Source organism: Cavia porcellus, unplaced genomic scaffold (genome assembly GCF_034190915.1).
Source record: "Cavia porcellus strain 051 isolate PalLab524CR breed Dunkin Hartley unplaced genomic scaffold, mCavPor4.1 scaffold_1, whole genome shotgun sequence".
Taxonomy (NCBI): Eukaryota; Metazoa; Chordata; class Mammalia; order Rodentia; family Caviidae; genus Cavia; species Cavia porcellus.
The window spans coordinates 198,431,772-198,458,896 of record NW_026947484.1 but is presented as its reverse complement, the minus strand read 5'-3'; the positions used below and the strand labels follow the sequence as shown (position 1 = coordinate 198,458,896).

Below are 27,125 nucleotides of genomic sequence, written 5' to 3'. Positions count from 1 at the left end.
CTGTTTGCTTATCTGTAGCCCTTAAAGCAGAGGCAAAAGTGGCAGTTTAAGGAGGTTGAAATACTGGACAGGAGCCAGGGCCTCTTTGCCTGCACGCTCCACTCTGCATGTTCCAGCAGTAGGAACAAACTGCATTATTTTGTTTCAAACTGTGCTCAAGGGAAGCCAAGACCTTGTAACTGGAAACTTCCCAAACAGTGAATTCTAAGACTAAATTTAGTGTTCTATTTAAAAAATAAAATAAATCGAACACTTTGTTTGTTCATCTTTTATATGTTAAAAGAGAGAGAGATTAACCTAGATCACACTAGCAACCTAAGAAGAGTATTCAAAGAAGTGAGAAGAAAGCTAATCCTTTGGGTGAAGAGGGAAATCCTTAACAAAATGTAATGAAGTGGCCTAAAATGCAGACTCTGCAGCTAAACTTTCAAGCAGCACAGTCTCTCTAATCTCCATTACATAAAATTTTATTGTGACTCAGAGAATATTAAAAACTATTAGATAAATGGAAAGAACATCCATTGACGAGAAATAAGAAGAGAGATTGGTATGTTTTATGTGTGTAATTTTTCTCTGGTTTTTAAATGTGATATAATTAACTGCTTTTTAACTATTTATTTTTAATTATGAGTCAGTTTCCTCTTTCTGATTTGAAATGAAACCAGAATAAAGAGAACCTTAAGATGTTATAGACTCTGTAATAAAATTTGTGGTCGTTTGATGTAACCAGCCATAGTCTTCCTTCTGGCTTTTACCTTTCTTTCCTGTCTTCTACCTTTGCTTGAACAAACATTGAGCATCTACTTTGGATTAGACACAAGATTTAGATTGTTTGGGATTCTTAAATGCTATTGGCCTCATCCCAAAAACTTGCCAAAAATTCAGATTCCTGGACAGCACTTCCAATCTGATCCAAAAGTTCTGGCATGGAACCAATGCCTTGTATATTTTTTGAGGTTTCCCAAATGATTGATGCACAATCAATAGGATAGGGAACAAATAGATAATTCTTAAAGACAAAAAAAAGTATTCAATGATGGTTATTATTTTACATCATTAAGTCCCTTTTCATTTTGGGAGTACATATTAGATACAGGTTAGGTTTGCTTAGAAAACATTTATAAGTATAGACTACTTTTTTGCCAGGCAGGTACTTATGCCACTGAGCTAAATCCCTGGCTAGTATAGACTACTTCTTTGTTCGTGTTTCTCCTTGTGAGTGATTTGATTTTGGCCCTGACTAGTCTAGAGAAGGACATCACTAAATATAATCTAATCAAGCTCTCAGGGAATGCCAATGTAGTCCCCTTAGTGTGACTTTGTGTACATGTGTGTAAACAGATTTACAGAGATGGTATTTCATTTTAGACATTACGAACATGACCAAGAATTTTATTATTTTAGTAATGTGGGTAATTTATGAAATGAATTTGTGTATTCCTTGCATTCTAGATATTACAGTTGGTGTCTAGATGTCCCCCCAAAGCCTTATGCACTTTTAGATGGAGCTTGGTATCTGAATCTAGAGGTTGTGATTGATTCCTAGTTAATACTAGGATTAAGAATTGGGGCTGGGGATTTAGCTCAGCGGCATAAGCACCTGCATTGAAAGCAGGCAGTCATGAGTTCGATCCCTGGTACCGATAAAAACGAAAAAGACCAAAAAAAAAAAAAAAAAAAAGAATGCTGGAATTAAGGATGTGAGTGCTATACCCACCATAGGATGAGTAATTTGCATACAAGAGACAGAAAGAGACTTATGCTCCCCTCCCTCCTCTCATTGATTTGATGTCTTCAGTCACCATAAACAGTTGCCCCCTGCCATGTGCCACTCTGCCGTGGAGCTGCTGACTGTGGACTGACACCTCTATAAACCATGAGCTAAATAAACCTTTCCTTCTTTAAACTTGGATGTTGAGTATTTTGTCTCAACAAGAAAAGTCACCAAGACAGTAGCACTGATAACTTATTTCTTTTTTTTTTTTTTTTTTTTCTTTTCTGTCTTTTTCCCTTTTTATCTGTACTGGGGATTGAACTCACGACTGCCTGCTTGCAAGGCAGGTGCTTACACCACTGAGCTAAATCCCCAGCCCCCGATAACTTATTTCTAATGTGACTCTTGTGAATCAAATCTCTGGCCAAAAAATGATAATGGGTATTCAAATCATTTACATCTTACTATACTCAAAAATCGCTAAATGCACACTTTGGCAAACATCTCTGAGGCTTTCGTAAGGAAACTTGAGCACCTAGTGAGCCTAGGACAGGGAGCAAGCACTTAAATTTCCTCTGTCATTTCTTGAGACAGTGTTTTATGAGATTAGGCCATGCAGTTGTGGGTTGGTACGACATAATGAAAATTCACTTAGAAAAAAACAGACCAAAAAGTCACATTTTTGCCTTTCTGTTCCTCGATGGCTATACAGAATGTACATCAGACAACCTTGCTGGTAGTATCTCCTTCCCTACTCAGGGCCGGGAGAGAAGAGCATCAGACTTCAGGTTGGTTTTGTTCGGTTTCAGCCTTTGCTATGTACTTAATCCTCCATGCACCAGTTGGTAGCCATATGAACATGGGCAGGTTGACCTCTGGAGTCTCTGTCCTCATCTATAAAAACAGAATACTAAAGGGTTTGTGATCATAGAGAGAAAAAAATCGTGACCCAGCACTGAGTACATAATACTCATTCAGTAAGTATCACTTGATGAAGGGTCTTGACTCTACAGGCAGTAATCCCCAATTTGGCCTTCAGAAACAAAAAGATATTTGGGAGAGTTCTATAGATTCCATTGGTGTAGGAATCTATGACAGTAAGTCATGAATGAATCCAAGCCATAGAGAATAGTCATGGTGGCTCATAGGAGGTTTTATATCCCGTATCTGCTCACTTCTCACTAATCAGGTAGTCATTAGTAAAAGGTCATTTCTTCTTCAAGTCTTCTCAGTCATCACTGCATAAAGCCCAAGTGGCCTAAAGAGCTGCCATGTTTACTGGACCACCGTCCGACCAGGCTGACCTGCCAGCAGGGAGGACACAGGCACCTTCTCTGTCTTCACTCCGGGCTCTGGATGCTCTGATGCCTCGTCTCTGTGACTTGCGGTGCTTGCCCAAGGCAGAATTAGGGATTCCTTCTTTATACCTTGACACACAGAACCTCTGTAGTAGCACCTCTTTCATAATGCTTTTGTGTTGAAGTTGGTTGATTGCACTTTGATGTTTCTCTTTCTATTTTAAAATGCTTGAGGGCATGGTGTGTACACATAGTGGATACTTAGTAATTCTCAGATTAATGCAGATCAGAGCAGAGAGGCAGTTTCATGTGAAGGAAGAGCTTAGTTTCCAAAGTCTCAGTTTCCTCAGTTTGTGTCCTCACTCCGCAATAGGCTCAATGATTTATGCAAGTTTCCTCACTTGTGAAATGGTGACAATAAAGTTACCTACCTCATAGGGCTGTTGTGAAGATTACATGGGTTAAATATATTTGAAGCACTGTCACTGGTATTGAGCAGATAATAAATCCTCATTAAGTGATTATAATAGTGACTTCACAATTTGTTCTCTGGAGTTTACCTTCCTAAGGTTGAATTTCCTCAGCAAAACTCCTTAGGGGAGCGTTTAATTTATTTAATTAAATTCTTTTCTTTCTTTTGTTCCTTTGCATGAAAATTTTCCTCCTATAGTTTCCTTATGTTCCTAAATTTTTCTCTCTCTATATATATACCTGACATAAGTATTCATAAAACCCTGGTCAGGTATGCTTTCTTTCTCTTTAAAAATATGATTCTTTATGAAAGCAATAATATGAACCCATTAACTCAGCATAGATTATAATCCTAGAAATATTTGCCCAAAAATGTAAATAGCCATTTACACCAGGCTTAGTGTGGCAAACCAGGTTTTTCCTGAATGTCATCTTTGATCCATTAACAATGTTTGCGTGTCAGGACAATTCTTAGGCCAAAACTTGGCTCTACAGTCAACAATGTCTCTCTCAGATACAGAACTGAGGAGTGGCCAATACTTGCTGTCTTTGTATGTAAATGAGATAGATATCAGTCACATGTAACCTTGCCTTCAGGATGAAAAGATTCCTCACTCCTGTTGCAGTGGGCTTCTTTACAGTGTATTTTATCACACCATAGTTTCTGTCTCTGCTGATGCTTTGGTGCTTTCAGTTGCTTTGATGTTTTGGAGTGTCAAGTCTTGGCAGGGAAGCTTGTTACTTTGGTTAACAACTTACCCTAATTACTCTAGTTGGTAGGTGGGGTGTGTGTGTGTGTGTGTGTGTGTGTGTGTGTGTGTGTAAGCAGGCAATGGCTGCCTGAATAACTTCCTGTTGACTGAATGATGTTGCTTCTGGGGGAAGGCATGACAGTGCCCTTCCCAAGGGATAATGGAGAAGGAAAAGGTCAGATGAGTTCCACCAGACTAGAAGAGAAATTCCTCAAAAGATTTTCCCTTGGGCTGGGGGTTTAGCTCAGCAGCACAAGCACCTGCCTGGCAAGTATGAGTCTTGAGTTTGGTCCCTGGTACAAAAAATAAAATAAAATAAAATAAAATAAAATAAAGATTTTCCTTATCCCTGTAAAAGGACATACTTCATCTCAGCTTCTAAGCAAAGTAGAATATTCTTTGCTTCTTTTCCTCTTTCCATTCATAAATTCAGCATGTATCTAAACTAGCCGAAGGTTCTTTGATTTTTGAGGCTAAGTTGTCTCTTTGCTGAGCCATCAGTGATAGTTTTTAAAAGCCAACTCTTCCTCCACATAGTAAACACACTTAGAATAATGTTGAGCCATTTATAATTAAAGGTTTCGCACATATCCATGAAGGGTTGCTTAGGTTAATTTAGAGTCCCTGAAGATTTTGCTTAAAACTCTTTGCTGATTTTACGATGGTTTTTCCATTTGAGAGTAAATCAAATCAAAAACAAAGACCACATCACTGTTTGAATGATGATACTACTTATTCCTTGATGGCTACAAAGATGGTTTGTAATTAAATAAAACAATCAGGCTCTCAAGTTGAAAAAGCTAACAACTTCCCAAAACACACATTTTCTACAATTATTTTATATAAGATGATTCTTAGTTAAAATAAGTAGAATTAAAATAACCTACCTTGAAAGTAAGTGATCTGGTATGCTTTCTCCAGTCTTTGTTTAATCAGTTACTTGTTGCATTGAGAGAAGACACCCAAATGTCCCAAAGCCTGTGAAGCAGGTGTCAGTTTGATTATTTAACATTCTGAGTTTTAGGATATGAACAAGGACTGTGAACACTTGATTTTTCCTCTCCAGCCTTTAGAATTTGGACTCTCAATACTTTTTTTAGAATTTGAAATTTCTATTTGTGATATATTAAGCAGATGCAATTTGTTAAATGTCTGGAAAGCTTGTCTACCATTCCTCATGAATTTCAGCTGGAGGCATTCTAACATTTTCCCCAAACAGCTATGTAGCACCTATGTGACAAGCATAGGATGAGACATGGAGAGGCTTTGAATGTGGTCGCTGTTCTTACAGAACTCATCCCTGGAGTCCCCTGTTCTTGTTCTACTAAAATCTCCTTCCTCTGAGACCTTCAGTATGTCACAGGCCTGGTGTGGAAGATGACTATGCCCTCCACAGTTTGGAGTTGGCTGAAAGTGATGGTTCTTAGATAGACTCGAATTTGAGGTGGGTCTCTGTAGCTGGAGAGAGGAGAAAGCAAGACTGACTGTAGATTTACTTCTGCATGGTCATTATAGCTGAAAAAGGTCAACTAAGGCAGAGTAGGAGCATTCTTTACCTCAAAAGGTGGCAGTTCCTGTGGAATCATGAATTGTCAAGCAGTAAGGAACACAAGTGTTTTGTAGTCTACCCTCTCATTTTACACATAGAAAAAGGTACGACCCAGTAAGGAAGTGGCTTGCTTAGATCCAAAAGAGAGTTAGTGGAAGACTCAGTATAAGTATGTGAAAGGGAACTTGAGAGAAGCACATCTTTCAACTGCTCTCAAGCCATACTTTCAGATGGCGTGTGCCTAAGACGGCACTTAAACCTTTCCCTCTTGCTAACAATCGTTACTTCGTCTAGCATTTCCTGTGGATTAAAGACACTGCAGCACCTTAAATGTGACTAATCCCAAGGAAATGACCAGATGTGAATTTGTTTTAAAGATGATTATTTCCAAGCTAAATACTTCCATGCCTTAGGCATGTGTGTTATTTTTCTTGTTAAAAAAAAAAAGAAAAAGAAAACAAAAAGATGCTTCCTGTTGGTAGTATTTTGTCCTAGGTGTTTGGTCATCCAGCAGCAAGGCAAATGCATATCTACACAGTTGGGCAGTGCCAGTTGGGATAACACCTTATCCATTTCAGGATCCTTAGCACAGTGGATGGCACAGGGAGGCACACAAACACTTTTTGAGCTAATTTATGCCTTGTGGAAACAGTGGCCATTATAGTCTGACAGACCTGGATGTGAGTCCTGGTTCTGTCACTTACTAGTGATGTGGCCTTGGAGGAGTTGTTTCACCTCCGAGACCTTTTCCTTATCTGTGAAACGTAGTGGAAGTGTACATGCACGTCTACACACATTCCTTTAAAAGAGTGCTTTGCAAGGGCCTCAGCTCCCAGCGTGGTGCCTGGCACATACACTGGGGATTTTTGTTGTTTTTTCTTTTTCGAGAGAGCATTCTTACTTTTGATTCCATGTTTAGTTGCGGAGCTGCTATTAGGAATCAGCCAAAGCAGTGGAACCTTAGATTTTGACACGCTGAACAGTATTTCTGAGAAACCTTTAAAAAAAAAAGTGTCCTTGTAATTTTCCACCTACACCCTTGATCATGCGCCATTCATATCCTACCCCCACAGCCATCTTTTTTTTCTCCCTTGGCCTCTATGAAAATTAATGGAGACATAAAGAAAGCTCCAAGATGTAACTGACCTTGTGCACCTTTAATTGAGGACAGAATTTGCTAAACTACAGCCAAAAACCCACCAGTGGTTTACTTTACAATCTGTGTCCTGGCTAGACTGGCTGTTGGCTGTATAATTTGTCTAGTTTTGTCTGGAATCTTAGACTATTCAGCTGCTTCAGGGCAAAATCTTTTGGGGTGTCATTAAATGGGATTGATAATTGGCTTCTGATGAATATTCATTGTGACTAATGACTTTGGGCAAATTTTACACGTACTATCTTTCTGTTCGCCTACTGAGTGAGATTTTGATAGGAGCATTTTCCTCAACGTGTGCTTTAATTAAATATGCACAATATCCCTTTGTTGACTATACTTCAAATTGTATACTTTCATTACTTTAAAATTTTGTCTTTTAAAATTTTGTTTTCTGTTAAGGAATAGGCATAACTGTTTAAGGATTCTTACTTTAGAAAAAGTAGCTAGTGATATTCTATAGGATATAATGTATTATTTCTGGCTAAGCATACTTTACATAGTAAGACTTTTCTTAAAAAGTAATCAGCTTAGCCACTATTCTTAAGTAATGATACACATAATTTGTGCCATTTAGTAATTTTTTTAAAAAGTCCTTGTTATAGAGCCAAACAGTTTTCTGCTTTGTTTGTTTGTTTTCCTAATCAAATGAGTGAATGCATTTTATTCTAGTTGGAGAGATCTGGCTCTTAGAAGTCATCAAGCATCTTAAAACCTTGATTTTGTTTTTTTAAACGAAGGATAAGTAATTGTAAAATCCTGGATTTTAGCATGGTGAACTTATTTCAAAGTTCAGGAGACCTGGAAGAAACATTATCTGAAGATAAGATTTTGACCCAAAACAATTTAAGCTTAAAAGAAGCAGGTGATCAAGTTCTGTTTCAAAAAGGACCACCCTATCAAATGACTGTTTCAGAGAATCATAAATAAATTCATGTGATGATTTTTGTGTTTGTATAGTACTTCATCGACTTTGAAGTGCTTTAATAAGCATATTAGTGAATAAATGAACAAACAACTCAGTTTTCTAAAAGTAGTATATTTGTATGTCTAAATTATTGTTACTATTCTGGAATTGGAGTCATATACCCTACTCTGTGGGACTCATGAAAATGGTAGGTCAGTATTGTTGAAAGCCTAGCCACTTACCTGTCTCTTGTAAATATATTCAAAGTATAATCATGGTACATGTGTCTAGGGGAGCCAAAGAAAGGCTTTGAAAAGGAGGTTGGTGCTTGTGCGGGGTCTTGGTGTGAGACAGGTGTTTGCTAGAGTTGTAAATCTAGTCTAATTTGGAAGATAAGTGAAAGAGAGAAAGAAAGAGTCCATAATAATTTCTATGTCTACAAGATGAAATATTCCAAGGGAGAACCTTGGAGAAGGCAGTTAAGACTGGTGGCTGGAACTGCTGCTTTACAGGTAGACTGGGAGCTGGTAGAGACATCCTTTCCCAGGCATTGCACCCCTGTGGCTTCTGAGCAAGCAGCGATGTGACTGAACCTGCATATTAGAAGGAGCACTCTGGCAGCTAGTTAAAGGATGATTCGGGATCCAAGGCTGATGTAACCTTCAGCTGACTTAAGGGTAGAACTGGAATAAGTTGATTCATCCTCCATTCACTTGACAACAGCAAGGATTTTCATTTCTGGGACACCCTAAAGGATTAGTCATATATGTATACATGTGACAGGCTCCTTTATCAGGGGACCTATAAAAATAGAGTGGATCGGACCTTGCAGCCTTGGCACAGTTCAGTTGCTGGAGTGCTTGCTGGATTGTCTCCTGTTCGTGGCGTGTACCTAATGTAAAGAACAGAGTCTGAAAGGGGTGGGTGGGGGCCGCCCTGGCTTTAATACACAGGTCTCACGACTGTGAGGCATCAGCAGAATATCCAATTTAAAGCTGTGCGTGTTACACTAACCTCTGGGATTCTTTTAACTGGGCTGTGGCACATCACTCTTTTGCCACGTAAATGTCCTTCTGTCAGCAAAGGCCAGTTAACAGCTTCCAAAAGAGGCAAAGTCCTCATGGGAACGGGCTTCCCAGAAACCAAAGAAACATTAAAGAAAAATACAGAAAGAAACATGTGTTGTTGGCTTTTGTCACTTCATAGCCGTATCTCCAAAGGTTGGGTTTTTTCCCTTTCCCATTTGCTATATTGAGTTTTATAACAATCATACCCGTTTTTAGTATTGTTATTTTGTAAATTTTTATGTCCCAAATACTGATTTTATGAGACAGTATCTCTAACTCTTAAGAAAATAAAAAGGAATATCATATTGTCTCCTAATATAAAAAGAGAAAATAACATCCAAAATGTACAATAGATATTGTGAAAATGAAAGGGAAAGAAAGTGTTCAAAAGGAAAGAACAACTGGAATAGGGAGAAAGAGAAAAGATTATATACATTTGTGTGTGTATACATATACATATGTATGTGTGTGTATAAATATCTACAAGATGGATAACTAGTACTAATCTCTGTTCATCAAAAAGAATAGTTTGTGTTTTCATTGTCTGATTGATCATTTTTTATGCCTAATTCTTGCAATCTGAACAGCTATTTTCAAGATAACAATATGCAATATATTAACTAGTGTTAATTTCCTATTTTGTTGAGATTATGTATTGTTATCCTTTTACGTTTTCAAAATAAAGAAAGAAATATTAAATAAGAGCATGTCAAAAGAATAAGAAGAGGAAGGATTAGCCAGTAAAAGGTACCAGAAAAATTGATTAACTATGGAAAAAATAAATTTTCACATCAGTTCTTAAAACTAAATTGATTCCAGATGGATTAAAGAGTTAAATGCTAGGAGAAATTGTCCAAGATTTTCTCAGGATAAAGTTAGTGCAAATCATCACTAAAGAAAAAATTTGTCCACGTAATTATTTAAATCTTCACTCAGAAATTCAAAGAAAATTAAGGATAAATCATTTTCAGAAACATTATGAAGGCTGGTATCCTTTTCAAATTACCAAGGTTTGCTTATAGATCAATACTAATGTTCATTTTAGAAGTGGACTAAGACTATAACATAGATCATTACCTAAGAAATGTCATCAAGAGGCATGACAAAAGTTGTTCAGCCTCATCTTGATCAGAGCAATAAAAATAAAAGACCAACACAGCTTTAAAGCTGCTGAGTTGAATACAGTGTGCAGTGCTGATGAGAGGCAGTGAGATAGATTATCATCATCGCACACAGCTGGGGAGTATAAACAACTTCTATCTGCCTGTTTATTCATTAACATATTTATCATATTTACATGACTATATTTGGTAAGTGCCTTAAAATATTCATGAACTTTTTCCCTAAATTCTCCATCTTGGAACTACATATAAAATTTGTGTTCTGATGGAATTACATAACTTAGTGTTAGAATAGTAGTGAAATACAAGCATGAGAAATTCATTGAGTATCATTAAAAGATATATTTTCTTAGAGTATTTATAGATGTGAGAAAATGACATCAAATAATGTTAATTTTATTTTTTTGGTCTTTATTGTTTTTATCAGTACCAGGAATCGAACTCACGACTGTCTGCTTGCAAGGCAGGCACTTATGCCACTGAGCTAAATCCCCAGCCCCCAAATAATGTTAATTTTAAAAAGAACAAAAGAACACTGTATTTGTAGTCATCCTAATCTTATTAGGAAAAGAATTATAAATGATTATGTGTATGATACCCTAGAATGGTAAATAATCTGTTCTTGTATCTCTCCATTTTCTGCATGTGTTCCTCTATTTGAAATGGGGAATTAGCTGTTTTTCCTTTCGTTTGCTGTGCTAGGGTTGGAATCAGGGCCTCACGAACAGTAAAGAAGAGCTCTGCCACTAAATATACCCCCAACCCTGCATTGCCATTCATAATCAGAAAAAAATTTTCTTTTGAAAATTCTTAACAAAATTTGCCTTAAGGATGATCAAGTTAATTTAAGATTATTTCTTCAGATTTTCCATACTCTAATTTAAGTGTATTAATGTGAACATCTTAGGTTTTATTTTGCTTTGAGGCGGTGACAGTGCTTGGTGCCTTGATTTTTCTGAATTTCTTCTTTGCTTCTGTTGCAGTTGACTGCCTGCATCCACGGCTCGGCCGCGATGCTCTACCCCATGTACTGGCAGCATGTGTACATCCCTGTGCTGCCCCCACATCTGCTGGACTACTGCTGGTAAGGCTGCGGTGCACCCTGCTCTCCACTTTCCCACTTCCAGGAATGGGCTGGGCATTTTAGGTCCGTAACTGGTTTTAATGCCAAGGAAGACTCTAAATTAAAATAGTCTAAGCCACCTCAGATTTGAGACCACCTGATTACATAGCCCTTTTCTTTCTAAACAACTTTCATATCTCTTGATGTTCTAAAGAGTTCAGGGGAATAGGTAATCCTTTTTCCATTTCTAGCTTGCCAAAACCAAAGCACTAAGACGATGTGTGCTTTTTCCCCCTAAGACAAATTGGAAACTGGTGACAGGAACACTCATGATCCCTAAGGTCTTCAAGTTTCAGCCTTGCCCTGGCATATCGCATCAGACTTGCTCTCAGCTGCCATTTGAGACCAAAAGCCAGACTTCAAAAGTCCTCTGAAGCTTTTTGATGCTAGTGTCACTGTTGAGTGAAACATGTTTTAGTGGAAGGGAGGAAGCTTTAGAGTTGACCTGAGCAAGTCACTTGGCCTCAGGCTTCGTTTCGTCATCTGCAAGATGAAGTTGTTCAGTACGTAGGTATGTAATGGTGAAATGAGATAACGGATGAAGGACCCAGGCACGGAGAAGAGCTGGCTCACAGAACATGGGTAGTGAGTGTTTCTGAAGCATCTTCCTCACTGCCTTCAGGAGATGACTGCAGAAGTCTGTGTGGCCAGTTTGGATCCATTTGTCTTGTGATGAGTCATTTATCTATTATAATGTGATAAAAAGATAATTGTCTCCAAACAGCTCTTATAAGCAGATGTTGATAATGGAACACAGTTTGTGTGTACAGAAAGTCATTCACTGCTTGCCAGAAATTGAGAGCTTCTGGAAAAAAGGAACCTGCCATTTAAAAACAAGTGATTTGGGACATGTATCATTGCTTCAGGCTGATTGAGTCCAGACCAGTCATAATTTTTGCTGGTTTGCAGCCCTCTCACTGTGGAGGTTCACCCACATAGCCAAATTATCCTGGGAACTTAGAGACATTCTACTCCACCCCCGTCTGCCGCCATTTTGCTTTGCTCTGCTTTGTTTTGGTAAATGTTTGCAGTACCTAATGACTACACTCCTCCTGGGGGGTTGGTGCATATGCATACACATCTTAATTTGTTGTCATCCCCTTCCTCTCTCTTCTTTCCCCTTTCTACCCATCTCTGGGTCCCCTTCCCTTCTACAAAAGATCTGTCTCCCTGCTTCCTACTATGTTTTATTTTGCTCTTTAATTTATGTTTTAGATTTTTCATATAAAAGAAACCATGCGGTATTGAAGCGTATGTGTCCTATATATTTCACCTAACATTATTCTTTATGTATTTTTTTTGGTACTGGGGATCGATCTCACGAACTCGTGCTTGCCAGGCAGTCACTTGTGCCGCTGAGCCTAATCCCCAGCTCCTTACCTAACATTATGATCTCAAAATATATCCATTTTCCTACAAATAACTCAGATCTTTGCTTCTTTATGGCAGTTGTAGTACTTCATTGTGTGTAAATACCAAATTTTCCTTACTCATTCATCTGTTAATGGAAGTATAGGCTGCTTCCAAGATTTAGCTATTATGAATTATGTTGCTGTAAACATGGCTGTGTATCACTGTAATATGATGTCTTTAACTCTTCCAGGAAGATATCAAAAGGGGTGTAACTGGATCAAATGGAATTTTTATTTTCAGTTTTTGAGGCATCTCCATTCTGACTTTAACAGTGATTGCGCTGGTTTACATTCCCACCAACAATGTAAAGGGATCCTTTTTCCTGCATCCTTGCCAGCATTTGTTATCTGATTTCTTGATGATGGCTATTCCTTCTGGAGTAGGATGAAATCTTAGTGTTTTAATTTGTGTTTCTCTAATGGCCGGAAGTGTTAAACAATTTTTTCATGTATTGGCCACTCGTACTACTAATTCTGAAAAGTTTATTCATTTCAGTTGCTCATTTTTTGACTGGGTCTTTTATTTTGGGGGTGCCTTAATTTTTATGTATCTAGATACTAATCATGTCTCCAAAGAAAAATGGGAAAAATGTTACTCCATTTTTTTAGTTGGTTGTTTCCTTTGCTGTACAGAAGCTTTTTAATTTGATGAAATTCTATTTGTTGATTCTTGATGATATTTCTTTTGCAATGGGGTTTCTGTTCGGAAAGCCCTGCTATACCTATATCTTCATATTTTCTCTTCCTGCAAACTAAGTGTTTCTATCGTAACATTTAGACCTTTGGTCCACTTTGATTTTAGTTCATTACAGATGAGAGTTACCAGTCTAGATTCAGTCTTACGCATATGGATAGCCAGTTTTCCATCACCATTTGTTAAAGAGGCCATCTTTCCGCCAATGTATGTTTTAGCCCTGTTGTCAAAGATTAGATAGGTAAATGTGCCTGGAGTCCATTCTGCATCCTCTTACTGTGTTCCACTGATCCACATGTCTGTTTTTGTGCCTGTGCCCTGCTGTTTTTTAGCACTCTAGCTTTGTAATGTAACTTCAGATCTGAGATTGTGATGCTTCCTGCCTTGCCCTTATTATCTAGGATTGCTTTTGCTCTTCTGGGTCACTTCTTGTTCCATGTGAATTATTTTCTCTAGTTCTGGGAGGAATGCCGTTTTTATTGTTGCCCTGCTAATATGAAAGTGTTTGGCTCATCTTCCTACCAAGGAATCACATGTATAACAAAGATGTTGCTCACGGCCAGTAGATAAAAGTAGGGACCCTCCTTTGATAATAGAACCAATGAATTCACTCATTTCTCTATCATATTTGTATCTTACTAAGGTTAGTCTCATCCCTGCCTTTCTTTTACCACTCATGAGGTAAAGGGGCTGTATGTTTCCTAACATGTGAAGGATGTAATCCTAGCTCTTGTGGGTTTGTTTTGTTTTTTTGCTTTGTTTTGCAGTGGTGCTTGAACCCAGGTTTCTCACACTGAGCTCCATGTCTTGGCCTTATTTTATGCTTTATTTTGAGACAAGGCTTGCTGAGTCATGCAGTTGACTGGGCTGGGGTTGAACTTTTGATCCTTCTGCCTCAGTCTCCCAGAGTTTCCAAATTACAGGTGTAAGCCACCACTCCTGGATTATCTTGGTTCATTTAAAATTTGTTCCTGATTTATCATGTGGCTGGGCTATACATTTTTTTCACTGTGTCTTTATATCTTGGCTTATTTTGGAACTTATTTTCAGTTAATGCCTTCTAGGCGCTGCTGGTCTGGGTTTTCTTTTTCCTCTCTTCTGGAGCAGGTAAGAGGAATTCTAGTTTCTGCAGATAGGAAAGGATAAGAATATAAATTCCTCATAATAAATTTAGTTTACTTACCATTAAATGTTTGTATTTCCTTCTTAGGGAGTGCTTTTAAAATTCAAGGTCCCCCGAAACCCCTACCCCATCTGCATTCTCTATCTTCTCCCCTCCACTGCAGATTCCATGGAGTACTGAATGCTCTTCAGTAGTAGCTGCTCCTTCTTCTCTCAGATCAAAGTAAAGACAGTTAGACTCCTGTCCCCAAGCCATGGCGTGGTGCAAGCTGTGCCTTCTCTGTCTTCAGCATAGTGCCTTGGAACCTTCTTGACCACCCAATCATTGTCATCACCTTGTCTCTGGGTCTCCACTACTTATTTGCCTATGTCTCCTGTCCATCTCTCCCTGCTGTCCTCAGTGACTTCAGAAGCCACACCACCGGCCTCGCCCAGCTCCATGGAGCTCACAGTGTCTTGTCACAGGTTGCTTCTTTGCTTCAGAGAGGCTGTGAAGTAGTGCAGACAAGGACGGATCTGAGAGGCACTGAGCCCTTGACTTGTTCCACTACTTCCCAGCTCTGTAGCTGAAAGTAGGCAGCTTTTCCAAGTCTTGGCCCACATCAATAGAGGCATAAAAATAGTAGAACTTCTTAAATTGTTTCAAAACAATTTTATATGCAGAAGTACTTTATAGACTGAGAAGTGCTATCCGCTACCCAGCAGTAGAGCACACTAGGTGTCATTTACTCATTTGAAACTCCCTTGATTCTATATCTCTGGCCTTTGAGTTCTCCCCTCTGATTCGGACTTCTTTCCTCAGCTCCTTCACCTCTTCCCTTTTTTCTCAATTCCCTTTATGTGTGCCTTTACCACATCTTCCCCTCATCTCTCTGTCGCCTCCTTTCTGTTCTGCCCCTTCACTAACCCTCTTTAGGTTTTGATGTCTTCCTGCTCGCTCTGGACCTTTTTCAGGGCAGCAGGTATTTATTTACTGATGCCTGCTATGTCTCAGACATTGTGTTCAATGTGGGCAAAGATAAGAGTGAGTCTCCATCCAAAGGGGCTCAAACAGTTGGGTGTAGAAGCAAGGTACACAGACACATCACTTGCACCTAAACTGCTAAGATGCACAAGAGGGGAGCTGTGTAGGGTTCTCTGCCAGTTCTTTATGGATTTTGGCTGCCCTGGCCTTGCCATTGTCACTGAGCCGCTCTGCCATCTTTCTTTGTGGAATATTGGCAGATACTGCTAGAGAAAGACTGGAAACCATTACACAGAAAATCCAGTGGAAAATGGTCTCACCTACTCCCACTTGTCCTGTTGCTCTGCATCAGGCTCCAGGCTGGGCTTCTCCCTGGTCAGACTGTGTTGCCACAACTGTTTTCTCCCGTTTCTAGAGTTTGTCTCCTCCTCCTTTCCTACTATTCATGAGAAAGGAAGAAGAGTCTTTCCAAAGCCTGTGACCTCACCTGGGCCAAGGTTCCCTCCCCTGAGGATTGGATGGGATGCATTGGAACCTGTGATTTTTCCTGGCATTATTAAATTCCCCTGTGTTTCCTCCTCTCCCCTCAATGTGCTCAGATGACCCATTCCTCAAAATAGACCTTTGCTTACTTCTTGTTAGGCCCATTTTGCAGATCATTAAACCAAGGACCTAAGGGGTTCAGCAATTTGCCCCAGAATAGATGCTATGTATTGTCTGATTCCATCCTTATAAAAGCAAGAATTATGTCTCTACATAACAAAAAAAATAGACGTACATATATGTATACATACAGAGAGGCAGAGATCTGAAAAGAAATACACCGAAGTGTTTAATAGTGACATGATAGGGAAGAAAGGATTCTAGTGTGCTTTATTTTATTGTCATGTATTTATACAATAAAAAAATAAGGTCTTTATTAATTTTGAAAGCTTTCTTTTGAAAAATTAGTTTTCTTTCTGCCAGTTGTTCTTTCAGCCACCATCTTTCCCATTTTATTTTCTTAGAGGATGTATTGGTTGTTTTATACTTTTCTGAGGATGTTGATCCAGATCCTCTTTTCGGCTTCATCTTTGACCTCAGCACTCTGGGAAACTGGGTCCCCAATCTAACCAAGGGCAATGATGTCAGCAGATCCAACTTCAAAGGAAAAACTTGGCAAGGAAGGTCCTGGAAGGAGCCCTTGTCGCCCCAAAGTTCCATTTCAGAGATTCAAAGTTCAGACTTCCATTGGTGCCTGAGTGGGTTTTGTGATGAGGTTTCATCTTGAAAGTTTCTGTGTTTATAGAAAAGCAGTCCCTCTCATAGTCTCATTTTCATGAAAGAACTTTTTGATACCTGACCAAAGAATGATTACCGGCCAGTGGGGATTGCTAGCTCTCTATTAATTATAAAATGTAAAAGTGATGAAATGATAGACCCCAAAAGAAAGAAGAATAAACAAGATCCTCCAGTCAAGGCTTATAATTTGGTCACCTTCAGCCTGCTGCCACTGCTCTGGTCAGAAACTACAAATATCAGGGCTGGGGATTTAGCTCAGCGGCATAAGCACCTGCCTTGCAAGTAAGCAGTCGTGAGTTCGATCCCCAGAGAGAAGGAAAAAAAAAAAAAAAGAAACTACAAATATCATGAAATTTGAGTAAACACTAATAACTTTATTCCATTGTGCTCGATTTTAAGGTAAGGCTTAGATCCTGAAACATGTAAATTTGAGGGAGGTTTGTTCCTCTGCAGATGATTTAAATGTTAAGTATATCCCCATGCAGGAGACACACAAAATGGAATCTGAAAACTATTATCTCCTGTAGAAATGAACTCTCAATTTACTCACTGCACAGGAAGGGCAGATTCTAGTCATTTTCACTGCCAGCAGGTGCCCTTTCTATGCATAATAGACTTCACAAGTGTAATTAACACATGAGGACCACTGCTGCCAGTTTTTCTTCAGGTACATGCTGCTAGGAGTTTTCAGACAACAGTGAAGGCCACAAAAGCTTTTCACCTTGCACTTGAAGATGAGGTGTTCATTGACCTCTGAACAAAGACATGTTAAATGGGGCTGAGTACAGCCACTGCTGTTAGTATCATGGGTTATAGTCCTTGGATCCAAGGGCTCCAGAAGCTGTATTGCAGCCTTTGGTAGACCAGGGGCCAGTACTGCAAGGCTTCAGTTTGCATGCAGTTAATAAATGGAAAGTATGATACTGAAAACCCTGCAATTATGTGGAAGACTCTAATTGCACATTCACAGATACAACCACCAATTATCTGGGTTTACTTTAATTAGAGCTATAATCACAGATTTTAATTATTTGAATAAATCAGTTTGGTACAAATAGTTGGCCTTAAATATTTCCCAAATTAATTTTCCCATGTCCCTTCCCACTTTGGGAGAACCTGGTAAAAATGGAAAGTGGTTGGTTTGGATTCTGATAGACATAAATTCAAATCTCAATTTCCATCTCTTAGTGGCTGTGTAACTGTAAAAAGTCTGTTTCATCTCTCTGATTTTCAGTGTCTTTCTGTAAAATGGGTCTGATTCACCTACTTTAAGGAGTCGCTACAAGATCAGTGGTTATTAGCCATCAAGTGGTACAGAGGTGCCACTTAGATAAAGGTGATTGCTTTTAACTATTATTACTATGAAAACAGGTTGTGGATTTTGGTTTTGAGAAGGTTTTACTCGCATCAAATGTTATTCTTGTTTCTACTGCTTTGTGAGCTTAGGGAAAACTTTATAATGCATCTTCTCTTTTTACCCTTCAGATTGTTTTTATTTTCCTTTTTTTTATTTAACTTGAGTTATTGTATGGTTGTTTTCATTTGCAGCTGTGGCATAAGAATGAAAAGAAAAGAAACAAAAGCAGATGGCAGAGAAAACGAAAGGAGTAAGACATTTCCAGCCCTTATGAATATTTAAAAACATGTGCTGCTGGTTCCTTTCTACTTTAGATCTGTGCCATTCCCTTGACTTTGAAAATGAAAACGGGAATATTCCCTACCTTAGTCGATGGCATTTCTGACCTTGACCAATGTTGGAAAAGTTTTTCCATTTCTGGGACAAAAGAATTAACTTGCTGATGAGAATCAACGTTTCATTTCATTTGATTTCATTTCATAAGAACAATCACTGTCAGTTAGTTAGTGTGGGCAGAGGGAAGCTCTTATAAACATTATCACAAATCTTCAAAACCAAGCTTTAAAGTAAATTAATTGTTCCCTTGTAGTTTATGTTAGGAAATTGAAGCTCAGATAGGTTTAGTGACTTACCCACTGTCACACAGTTAAGAAATAATGGGCCTTGCGCTTGGTATCCAAGGATACCTGGTGTTAAAGCTTTCCTTGTAATATGCTCCAGAATATCACAGTAAGTTATACCCATTACCAACATTTTTTTGTGAAAAAAGTGCTTCATATAGTCTTCTTCTTTTTTTTTTTTTTGTCTTTTTCCTTTTTATCGGTACTGGGGATCGAACTCGCGACCGCCTACTTGCAAGGCAGGCGCTTATGCTGCTGAGCTAAATCCCCAGCCCCCTCAATATAGTCTTCTTAATGTCTTGCTTATTATAGAAGTATGTTGTCATTCATTAATTATACATTCACTCAACAGATATTTATAAAATACTTATGATATACCATAGAAAGATCCAATGGAAGCCATATAGTATTGCCCATGTAAATTCTTTTTTCTCTTTTACAAGTAATCCCAAACAAAGACCAGAAATTAGTTCCCAAGTTGTATATGTATGATACAATATTTGTGTTGAAGTATTTTTAAAGCAGATCACAACCAATTTATGTGTTCCCCTAAAGGCCAACCAGGTCAAAAGTCAGGTTAGCAGCTAACTCCTGATGCTTTTTGTGATCATAGTTGAGCCAAAAAGTTAAATAGGATACATAAAATTAAGACATGGATTTTGATTTGAATTTGTGAACGCATTCTTTTCTGGCATTGTAGAAACTATTCTTGTTCTCAGCATGAGATTGCTCAGACTCTGTGAAATACAAGTTCTAGGCTGGCTGTGCTCCATTAGGGCTCTGAACCAACCATCACATGCTGTATTGTATATTCCATCTATGGTTTTCAGCCCCAGATTTGAAATGTCTGACCTCAGGGCGTACAGTCCATGTAGGGGATGGGGGAGCATCAGCCTGGACACAGCTGTGAAGAAGTACCCAGTTAATCAAAACCAGGTCAATTCTAGTCACCATCTTTAATACTAGAATATTTTGCATAGGGAATAAATCAATGCTACATTAAATGGAATTCTTAATATTCTTGATGACAAAGACAGAAATCAGATGAAAACATGGTCTAGCAGAAAAAGAAAACCTGGCTTTGACCTGGCTTTCGTATTTACTACCTTTGAGTTTTCTTCTAAGGTAAATAGTAATTACTACTGACACAATCAGGTGCTCCAAAAATAGTAGATACTACCTTTATTTTACTGATGACTATACATATGAGAGAGAGAGAGAGAGAGAGAGAGAGAGAGAGAGAGAGAGGATGAATGAGAATGTATGTGTATGTAAATATAAATCTAGCTGCAATTCACAACACCCAAGTTGAATGGAAGTGGACACACACTTTTGGGGACAGCTATGGCTAAAGTCCTATCTACCCAGCCCTGACCTATGTAGGTTTTGTTAAACACTGAATTACAACAGGTACACAAACGCTATCTTTTCCATGTTGCACAAAGTACTTACAAGTGCCTATTATGTCTCTGGTGCAGCAGGAAAAGAAAAATAGAAAAACAGAACTTAGGTATCCAAGGAAGATTGGGGAAATAGTGCTGTTTTTTGTGTTTTGGGGTTTTTTTGACAATGAAGCAAGCAAGAGTCTTAAGAGTGTTCCATTGCTCCAGAGTTGGTACCGTTGAGCTCAACTGGAAGGATTGGGAGGGAATAAAGATCAGGATTTCAGTTTCAGACAAGAGAAGCTGGATCACTGGTGGGCTTGATGATCAGGAATTACACACACGCACACACACACACAAATGTAAATGTGTGTGTTGGTTAAACAAAGGGAAATTATAGATTGCTGACTAAATCCTTAAAGTCTGGCTAAAGTTTGTACAGAAAGGATAAGTGGTGGGAGAGTTCTGGTTTCACACACTGGCTCTTGTTCTAGTGAATATGTGACTTGGTGAGTCACGTGTCCTCTCTGAACTTCAGTCTTCTCATCTGCAAAATTATTGCTAGGAATACAGTTAAAATTATCATTGTAGGGCCGGGGATTTAGCTTGGTGGTGCGGCACCTGTCTGTCAAACATGAGGTCCTGAGATCTTTTCCCAGTACTCTCCACCAAACAAATAAAAAAAATTATTGTTGTATATGAAGAGCCTGGCAGCAAGAGAGCAACTGAGAGGTTGTTAGATGATGGTAGTTATGGAGCCTATATTGAGGTGGACCTTCATTTTCTTCAAAACTGTCAGGAGGCTTTGGAGAAGGCTTAGGGCAGTTTCTGAGTAAACTATCTCCTTAGATAGAAATGAGAAAGAGAAAAGGGACTAGGTTCTATGCATTATCTATGTGACAAATTCTATTAAGAATTTCAACTCTTTAAGAAAATGTTTACTAGATTTTTTTAAAATATAGTTCATAAACCACAAAATTCACCTTTCTAAAATGCAATCGTGCACCTGCCTTGCAAGCAGGCGGTCGTGAGTTCGATCCCTGGTACCAATAAAAATGAAATAGACAAAAAAAAAAACCAAACAAAAATAAAAAAAAAAGGGGCTGGGGATTTAGCTCAGCGGCATAAGCACCTGCCTTGCAAGCAGGCGGTCGTGAGTTTGATCCCTGGTACCGATAAAAATGAAATAGACAAAAAAAAAATAAAATAAAATAAAATGCAATCGTTTTTAGTGTATTCCAATTATCTAATATGTTAGATATTTAGATTCATTAACATAATTAATATCACCACTGACTCCTGATCCATTAAATTTTTAATATAATCCTTGTTGCTGTACATATCCTTATCATGAAAAATGTTTACTCTTTGGAAAGTTACATACAACAAAAAGCAAACAATGTACAAAAGTGAGTAGTGTACGTAACTGGCTGGCATCGAATGTTTGCTCTAGCCCTGCAGAGGAGCCCCAGAAGCCACAGGTACCAGGAATACCTTAGAATAGCTCTCTTCCAACCTCAGCAGCTGCATCCCCCAGGTATTACTGAGACTTGCATGGTGTCTTATTCCTTTTTCTCTTGAGACTGGCCAATGCATAGAGGAAACATTTATTTTGACTCACAGTTCAAAAAGTACAAGAGCAAGGCACTGTTGTCTGCTTGGCCTCTGGTGAGTGCCTTGTCCCAGAAAGTGGGAAAGCTGAATGGCAAGCCATTGTGTTCCCAACAGTGGTCACGTAGTTAAAAAGAAAGTGTGAGAGCTAACTATTTATTGCCTTATAACAACCTGCTCGCAAGGTAACTAATCCAGTCTTGTGAGAGCAAGAACTCATTCCCAAGAGATGGTATTAATTTATTCATGAGGGTTCCACTCTCATGACACCTCCCAGTAAATCCTCCCTCTAAACCTCAGTATAAGCTTTGTGGGCACAAGCATCTTCAAAACATAGCTCACAGTTAGAGAAGACAGTGTCTCTTTAACATGGAAAGACCCTCTCCAGGTTGAGTGCCGATTGGCTCACCCAGGTACCCTTTGAGGAGCTGTCCTAACTGCAGCATCACCAGTCTCACAGTTTCTACCTTTCTGCTGCTGTATCTGAGCTCCTTGACCTACCCTGTCAGTCCAGTCACAACAGTCTTTCCTGTTGTGTTAAAGAGCAACAGCTTACCCCCCTGGCCCCCGTTACTGATGTAGCTGGCTCTGACTTTTGCTTACCCTTTCAAACCCAGCCTGACTTTCTATTCTCATAACATACTCTGTATTTCATTCCTCACTCCTTGACCTGGAACTTCCGAGGGACACTGTATAGTGGACTCTACAGCAAAGGTATTCTACTTGCTTCTGAGAACTGCAAGTAACAGTAAGACAGGAGTCACAGACCGCGTAACATCAGAGCCCTGGAACAGTTTAGCCTGGAGCAAGGGCTTGGAATAAGTGTTCCCCTCTCAGTGTTTGGCACCAAAGGAGATTTACGAAGCTCCAACATGGTGCAAGGCTTTGCATCCCTTTCCATAAATGTGTATCTGCTGTTTTAGAAAAATTATGGGCCTGTCTTTCCCTTAAACATTGGAAACACTAGAAACCTAGGTTAAAAAGATGTTGGAATGCTGCACATTTTGTAAAATGCGATATCTGAATCCTAGAAAGAGAAAAAGATTTTCCTATTACTGCTGTTGCATTGATTTTTTTTTTAAACACTTATTTCTCCATAAACCTCTTGTTTGTTTCCTTCTCATGTGTTTTGTAACTCATTCCTTATTGCAGTCCGGGAGGACCTCTTGGACTGCTGGTGACTCATAACCAGAGACTTCCGTTTTCCAGCTGGCTTTATCCTTAGTGGTTCTCATTGAAGTTTCTGTGGCAACAGAGAGCCCTACTCTAGACCTTTACTCTGTGATTAACTTCTCTTGCCACCATGGCCTTAACCATGGAGTCATTCCTGATGTTTTCTGAGTGTCTTCTTCCAGTAGACTAAGAAGGTACAAAAGGGTGGGCAACTTGACCTTTCCAGGTTTTCATCTGGTGTTAGCTTTGTAACTCCTGTTCATTTCAGTTGAGTCTAGTGGCTTAGAGCCCTAGAAAGCATCTGTACTCCCTCTGCCCCTGAAGTTACCCCATAGTGCTGCAGAGCCAGACTCGAAAGGGCCTCCTCATCTTCTCTCCCCTCCCTGCGCTGATCAGCACTAGTGATGTACATATGTTTTGCGTTAGGATACCATCTCCAGTGCCCCAGTGCCCTAGTGCCCCAGTGCCCTAGTGCCCCAGTGCCCCAGTGCCCAGCACCAGCTGGTGCTGAGCCCACCTCCAGTACTAGGATGTCTGTACTCTGGCTGTAGAAACCAAAAATCGAAACTAGACAGTCTCTGCCTCTTCCCCAAATCTAGAATTGCTCCTGATTTCCTCATCTCTGTGGTTGCTTATGAATGAGTCTACCTGGGTTGGAGACCAGGAAAGAAATGCTTGTTTAACTCATGGTGGTCCCAAAGGTATAATTTTAAGCTATATTTTCTGCTTTGCATCATTTGTGACCTTTATCAAGTCACTTTACTTCTTTGATCTCTGTAAGTTATAGAGATCAGTCTTTCAAGGCTGCTACAAAGACAGAATGCAGTTATTTTAGACCCTCCAGTTGTGTACCCACAGTACATTTGAGTCTCTTTGCAGTGATTTGTACATATACAATAATATGGTTATTTAATCTGTCACTATCTATAGGCGCGAACTGGGCAGAGACCAGATCTGTTCTCTCCTCTCTCCCAGCCCAGTATGGTGCCTGATCCATGGTAATATTTGGTGACTGATGAACCAGCATATAGAAAACACTGAGCACACAGTAAATACACCATAAGATGATAGTTTTCTCTTGCCTTTCCCCGGGACCCTTTTTAAAATTCAAGCTCCTGAGTGAATAGTATGCAGAATTCCCAGGTACCAAAATCCACAGATCCTTGAGTGCCCAGCATTCTAGGGTACATCTATGTATCTCTACACATGTCATTTCTAGATTACTTGTAATACCTCATACAGTGTAAATGCCATTAAATAGTTGTTATTCAGCATTGTTCAGAATGACAAGAAAAAATAATAGACAGCTGTCTCTGGCCTACTACATAGGTAGCACATGAACAAGATGTGCAAGGTACCAGACGCACACTGCTGAAACCAGTAGTGCTGGAGAGATGGAGGATCTGCGGAGGCCATAGCAGAGCAAGATACAAATCACTGCATTCACATAGATTCAGCATAGTGTTTCACATGGAGCAGATTCACATTTTGCTGTTTTGAACTTTCTGGAGGTTTATGTTCAGAATATTTTTGATCCGCATTTGGTTGAATTCTTAGATGTAGAATCTGTGGATTTGAATGCTGTGTTGTTTTTGTTTTTGTTTGGTGTGTCTCTATAGACACAAAAGGTCACCTTATGATCTTGTTTCTCTTTTTTTGTGGCTAGCCAGAGTGCTCAGAACCCAGCCTGTGGCCATGCAAGTTGGCGGGGGAGTCATGGCATGAAACTCAGCTATTAACCTTACCAGGGCTTTGTCCCCAGTTCATTTCCTGCTTTTGTGACTAAATTGAATGTTTCATACAAGTTGCTTTATATTGTATACCGATTAAACAAAAGAGCATATCAGTCAATTCCAGCTAGTAAACCAGTTTTATAATAGGATAAATATATTTGCTATTTTATCATTAGTATAATTATTAAGTAAGCTCTTTTTGTTAAACGTAGCATGTTGTGTACAAGAAGTCACTATTAAATAAGTGCAGTAAAGAGAGAAGGATGTGGGCTGGCATCCCTGTTAGCAGGGTGATTGTGGGCACATTTCTAAGAATGGCTTATCTTATCCCCAGCGCAGAGTGGTACCTGATACATAGTTATTTTGATTGATTGTAAAATGAATGGCATCCATTGGACTATTTGAGGATGAAAAAAGATAAGGCACTAGAGGCTCCCACACAGCTCTTGGTATGTGGCATGTGCTCAGCACAAAGCAGCATCACTGTCTTTATTCTCCCTGCTCTGTTCAGAGCAGCATAGTAGACTGGGAAACAGCAACCAGAGTTCTGTTCTGCAGCTGACAATTAAGAATAGCCGTTCAAATTAGCATGTCTGCCCAATGGGTGACCCAGACCACATCCTCTAAGAGAGGTGTGAGCAACCACTGGGACAATCTGGGAAACAGGCAACAAGGGCCCAGTAAGCTGTAAGGAATAGTGGGACAGAAACTGTGTGACTGAGCAGTCAGAACAGCTTGGGCCCGGGGTCTCTATAGTGGAAAAGGTGCTCAGACATATTATAGAGTCCTCGGACTTGGCCTGGCTGCCTGTGGGCCTCCAGGAAGCAGGTTGGAGAAGTCCTGATTTCCCTCTGCCTACTATGCAGACACTGATCTCCCAAGAGAAGAATGGCTTGTTTTACCTCGGTACCATGGGCCTACTGTCTGGTCTCACTTTATGACCTTGGTAGTGTCCCAAACTGTAGTTTCTTCATCTCTGAAATAGTGGACCCAGCAGCCTCTACCTCTACCTCTACCTCATACTCTTGTCATGAGGGCCCAGTGAGAACAGGCCTGTCAAGCCCTCACCTTGCGTTGGCTCCTGGCACATAATGCAGTCAGCAGTGGCTGCTCTTGCTGGCCGTCTGTGACTTATTGGCCACCGTGTTAGCTTGAAGGGCATAGATCAGCTGCTCTCAATGAGACCTAAGCTCTGCTGATTTGTGTTCTCCAGCTGGATGTGTTAGGTGGTCTTTGTTGTTGTTTCTTCCATCCTTTTGTCCTTTACCTGCTGTAGCAAAGCCAGGCTTCATTATTTATGGCAAAATATACAACTGTAAGACAAGAAATGTTTGCACTTCACAAAAATGAAAAAGAAGAAACCTCAAGTGAATAGGGTCCCTTTCAAGACTTCTCCTTGCCTTTACTTACAGTGAACTGAGTATAAAGACTCAAGAAATTCTCTCTTCCTGGCAAGTGTGTTTGGGTAAGAAGGTAGCGCAGTCTGGTGAAGTGGGCACTACGGAGTGTAAACAGTAATGTTGACTGTCCCTGACGTGGAGAAGTAGAATATAAAAAGTGGACTTTGCAATTTCCTGGGCTGCTCCATGCTGCTTTTCTCCCTGAGGTCAGAGAGTTTGCTTACCTGGAGGTGGGCCCCTCCTCCGCACCCACCCTCTCCTCTCCCCTTCCCTTTGTCTTAGGAAGCTGTGTTTTATGTATTTGAGCAGCCAGTGTTCTTTTATTTTACCTGACTCATTTCCAATTAGTTGCAGCTCACCTCAAGGGAACATAATTAAGAGGGCTCTAGTTATCTGGGGGAAAGGAATTAAACAAATTGTGAAAGTGCAGTAATAATGAATGGGGACTACAAAATCATTAATACATCCACAGGGTCCATATTCATGCCTGGTCCTTGCTAAGAATGAGCTTGGGCTGTAGGATCTACCAGACCTACCTCCCTGAGAAGTGCTGTGCATCACAGCCCTGGCGAACAAGCCAGAGTGGATGCGGGCCCCTCTAATACACCAGTACTCTTCCTTTCGGCTTCCTGCTGACCATGTGCCGTGTGGTATTCTAGCCAAGCCTCAGCTCACAAACCAGCAGCCCTGACTTTGAAGTTCTTGTTCTTTCTCACATTCTTTTGCTTCACCACTGGCTGGCTGTGTGACCGCATGCAATATACTTCACTTTTCTGAGACTCTTTCCTTACTTGAAAATGTGACTGATACCACTACTTTGCAAAATCAATTTCAGAATTAGATATTGAATGCATACAAGTGACTTGAGTCACTCAGTAGTAGTAGGTTTTTTGGGTTTTGGTTTTTATTGTTTGTTTGGTTGGTTTTTGGTTTTTTTTGGTACCCCAGGGATTGAACTTACAACCTGCACTTGCCAGGTAGGCGCTTTACACCACTGAGCTAAAGCCCCAGTCCCATAGTACTTTCTTTTGCCTTTAAAGTAAAGATTCCTGTCAGGTAAAGGTCATTATCTTGTTACTACCTTGACACCAGCAAAAAAAAAAAAAAAAACTTTCCTTTGCAAGGGACAAGGAAGAAAGAGTAGCTTTTAGTCTCCCAGGATGTCACTGAGTTAGTCAGATATTGCAGTAATTCCTAATACAAAGGCCTAATACAGATTTT

The 27,125-nt window shown here is 39.6% G+C and overlaps 1 protein-coding gene across 13 annotated transcripts in view; it reads left to right on the top strand.

Moving 5' to 3' along the window:
• Dennd1a (DENN domain containing 1A) overlaps positions 1-27,125 on the top strand; it is a 489,363-nt gene that overhangs the window by 253,402 nt on the left and 208,836 nt on the right. For all 13 annotated transcript variants that reach the window (XM_063227177.1, XM_063227157.1, XM_063227192.1 and 10 more), the window contains one exon: positions 11,016-11,116. In XM_063227177.1, coding sequence (XP_063083247.1) covers positions 11,016-11,116 — 101 coding nt within the window. The remainder of the gene's footprint in view (positions 1-11,015; positions 11,117-27,125) is intronic.